This window comes from Haematobia irritans, chromosome 1, assembly GCF_050003625.1.
Source record: "Haematobia irritans isolate KBUSLIRL chromosome 1, ASM5000362v1, whole genome shotgun sequence".
NCBI lineage: Eukaryota > Metazoa > Arthropoda > Insecta > Diptera > Muscidae > Haematobia > Haematobia irritans.
The window spans coordinates 108,688,284-108,692,530 of NC_134397.1; the positions used below are offsets into that span (position 1 = coordinate 108,688,284).

At 43.2% G+C, this 4,247-nt stretch overlaps 1 protein-coding gene across 1 annotated transcript; it reads right to left on the reverse strand.

The window, feature by feature from the left end:
• Positions 1-875: 875 nt before the first annotated feature.
• LOC142230805 (uncharacterized) lies at positions 876-3,476 on the reverse strand. The gene is made up of 3 exons (XM_075301432.1): positions 3,218-3,476; positions 2,342-3,170; positions 876-1,278 (listed from the first exon to the last, which is right to left on the reverse strand). Exons 1-3 carry the CDS (start codon positions 3,474-3,476, stop codon positions 876-878), a joined length of 1,491 nt encoding a protein of 496 aa, XP_075157547.1.
• Between the last annotated feature and the right edge of the window lie 771 nt (positions 3,477-4,247).

A 4,247-nucleotide genomic window follows, 5' to 3' on the forward strand; every position in this document is an offset into this window, starting at 1 on the left:
CACCGACCATGACGTGTGCAACTCGCACAGAGGATGGCGCGATTATAACAACTTCAATGGTGAGTTTCAAAATCGAATTTCAAGAAACGTATGTACTTGAAAAAGTTTAGCCACCTCTAGATATATTCCGTTATTTTATTATTATTCTTTTTTTCTGCTGTCCCGTCTACTGATAAAGTTCTTGGCTTTATTTGTCCTGTTACTATCGACTGCTTAAAAGTTCTCGCATAAAATGTAACCCTGACACCAAATGACACCAAACTCCCCCACTTACATGCGATTTATTTCTATGTGTTATTTTAAAGTAAAGGCATTAATCTAAATAAGTTATAAATATTTTCCATATTGGTGAGCACCACATCCAGAAAAAGTTAAAATGAACTCCCCTTCTTTAAGTTAAAATGAACTCATTGTGAAGAAAGTTGAACTTCGTATAGCGCCAAAGACATTTTTATTTTTTTGAACGACGTGATTTTCGTTGAAATTAGGTAGAATGCATTCCATATATTAGTTAACATTTTCCTATATTTACGTACCCTTATACTACAGAATGAAAAAAATTTAACCGAATTGAATTCATATATGGAATGATTTTATTGAATTGTTTTCATTCATTGGGACAAATCTTACATATTTGTGGTAAATCTTTTTACTGCAAACTTAGAACTTAATATATTAAATATACTTATTTAAAATCAACAGCATCGACTGTCCTTGTTTAGGTTAGTTTAGGTTAGGTTATGGAGGATGACACCAAAAACCTTATGCGGAGAAATGGTGTCCACTTAGACCATGATGGTCCATTGTGGTTTTCTCTTTCCTCTTCGACATCTGTCTTCATCTGCCCTGGTCGGTCATAACTCCTTTACGCTTCTCTAGGTTTTCCATCCTGAAGCCTTGATAAAGGCGAGTATATCTTTCAAACCACAGTCACGCACCTCAGCAATGTCCTGAAAGAAAAAGGAGCCCAGTATCATGTTTCTTCTAAAAGATTGTGCCGGACACTGGCACAAAAAGTAGTAAGAGTCTTCTGTAGCCTCCGGGTCAAGGCACCATCTACAAATATCATCGGTCATTAAGCCAATCCTTACCATATGCTTCGCAAATGTATTGTGTCCCGTAATGATGCCTATCAATGGCCTCAAATCCTCTCTATTCATCGTCATTAGAATTTCTGAATTCGTATTACTCTTATCGTTCCATATCAGCTTGGTCTGCTCGCAACCCTCAGAGGAAGTCCATCGTTCCTTCCACAGTTCATCATATTTAGCATTGACCCTGTAAGTATACAAAGATAGCGGGGGAAAACGTCCGTGACGATGTTATTCGTGCCGCGTGCACCTTCTTTAGCCAGTACATCTGCCTCCTCATTGCCCCTTATTCCATAATGTCCAGGTACCCAGCACAGAGTTATATTATGCTGTTCAGCGAGAACCCTGAGTTCTCTACGACAGCGGCTGACTACCTCCGACGTTATGTTCGTATTATCCAAGGCCTTCATTGCTGACTGACTGTCGATGAAGAAGCAGATATCTCTTCTGAATATCGGCCTCATCAACAGGAGCTCCGCAGCTTTGGCGACAGCAAGTACCTCCGCCTGGAAGATACTGCATGCGTTGTCTAATCCATATGACTCCCTGATGCCTAGCTCTTCGCAGTAGATACCACTGCCCGTGCCTTCAGCCATCTTCGATCCGTCCGTATAAATATTTAGATATCCATAAAGTATACGCATTTCCTCCCAGTCATCTATGCTTAGGAAAATCAATCTTAGGTTGCTCTCGTATACATGCTGGGTCGCCATATAGTCCGTCCTTAGACGCTGCCCAACTGAAGCGACAAGTTCCGTGTGCCTGCAGGTCGTGTTTCCGAGTAAGTCCAAGCTACTCAGTCTCATGAGTATCACCTCGGCTGTCTTCCTGATGTGTAGATCCAGCGGGCAAATTCCCACTAAAACCTCTAGAGCCGCAGTAGCCGTTGTCCTCATCGCACCAGTCATGTAAATGAGAGCCGTTCTGTTTATCCTACTGAATTTCTGTATAAAAGCTGAAAAGCAGTCAGTGTGTGCTCCTTGTGTGTCATAGATTGCTCGATATGATGCACCACAGAGTGTAGCGCCGAATCCACAGATCTGCCCTTTAAGTACGCATGTTGACAGTTCGACAGTTTTCCATTCAGTTGATTTCTGATGTGGTTATCCAAAATCCTTTCTAATGTCTTTAGCAAAAAGTACGTCAAGCTAATTGGTCTGAAGTTCTTAGCCGTTCCGTGCACTATTCTGCCCGCCTTCGTGATGAAGATCACCTTAACTCTCTGCCAAGCCTTGGGGATATATCCATACCTCAACGAAGCCGAGAATAATTCAATATATGAGTCACATAGTAGGTCGAAGGATTCCTGCAACATACATGGGTAGATCCGGTCCATTCCTGGAGATTTGTAGGAACCAAAACTATTCAGCGCCCATCTGATGCTGTCCCTAGTAATAATTCTCGAGATTTCTTCAATTGCCCCTATGTGGTCTTTTAAACCACATAGCGCCGGTATCCTGTCGAACTCACATTCGGGAAAGTGTGTTCCTAATAGGAGGTCTATCGTTTCCTCAGGGGATTCCGTCCAGTTCCCCTCTGTCCTCTGTAAATTGCCAGTAAATCTCGGCTGTTTGGACAGAAGCTCTCGTAATCTAGCCGTATCCTTTATGCTAGAGAGTTCCTCTATCACGCGAACGAAGTCGTTCCTTCTAGCCTTCCTTGTCTCCTTTTTGTACTCTTTCAGACATGCCCTGTACTCATTCCATAGCTGTTCCGTGGCATATTTTCTAGCCGCATTGTATAATTTCCGCGATTGCTTTCTCAGGTTCATTAGATCTTTATTCCACCAATCCATATGTTTACTGTTCCGTGGACGACTGATGGGACATGATTTGCAGAAAGAGCGTGTCAGCCAATCCTCCACATCGTATGCAGCCCTATCAATTTCAACAGTACTGTCAAGCTTCCTGTCTCCCCCCAATACGGGCGCCTCCTTAAGATGTTGCCGAAATTTGCCCCAGTCCGCCCTCCTTGGATTTCGAAACTCCTCCTCAAGGGGTTTCCCACCCGTCTCCACCTTGAACTCTATGTATTTATGGTCCGAGTAACTGATCTCGCTGGAGACCCTCCAGTCTGAGACTTTAATTCTCCTTGTGAAATTCCCGAGAGTCAAGTCAAGCACCTACTTCCGTGTGCGGGTCTTGAAGTGTAATCCTTTCCCCTGTTATGAACCTCCATTTGGTTTTCTAGGAGGTATTCCATAAGGCTTTCCCCTCTCGGATTCGTGTCCAGTTCATGATGTGCGTTAGCATCACAACCAATTATAAAGTCCCTATTTCTCTCCTTACAGTATTTCACCAGTTCTCTCACAACACAAGGCGGGGGCATGATATCATCGTTGTGTGAAAAGTATGCCGATGATATAACCAATTGCCTTGAGTCCATACTTATAATAAGCGCCGTTTGGTCTACGCCACAAAATTGATTCAAAATTAAACACCTGATGTATTTTTTGACCAAAATGCATGTTCTCACTTTATCTTTATTTCCATGAAATATCACATATTCATTATTTTCCAGTCCCGTTATCGTTCCCTTGTTTATCCATGGTTCTTGTACCAGGGCGACGTCTATTTTGTGCCTAAGTAGATGGAGGATAAGATTAGTTGAAGCCAACTCGCAATGATGCAGATTCACTTGAATCACTTTCAGCATCATCTACTTACTGGACCAGTTTTTAATCTTTCCTCCGAATCCTTTAACGGTCTTACGGTGGCGCTGCTTAGGCCTACACTAAAGCGGTGTCCATTTGCATCCAGCTTCTCCAATATCTCCATGTTTACGGCCATGATGACACTTCTCCCCGCATCGGTTGGTGGATCCATTTTCAGAATCATCCAGTCATCTGTGGGGTAATTCCGTCTATTTTGCGCTTTTAGCATCCCGAGTAAGCGGTCTTGGGGTAGGATGGGGTGCGTGATGAAGACCCGTACTCTAGGCTGCCTTTTAACATCTCCTTCGGGAACCACCAACAATTTGGCTCCTTCCCATAGTTGTAGCCCCTCCAAGGTTCTTCTTAGCCAAGCAAGGGTTTCTGCCGCCTTACAATGCAGAATCTTGTATCGTTGCTTGGACTGAATGTTCCCAAAAAAGGGAGGTTCGTCTACCCCCAGCCGTATTTGTTCCGATACCTTGAACAGTAACCTGCTTTCAAGT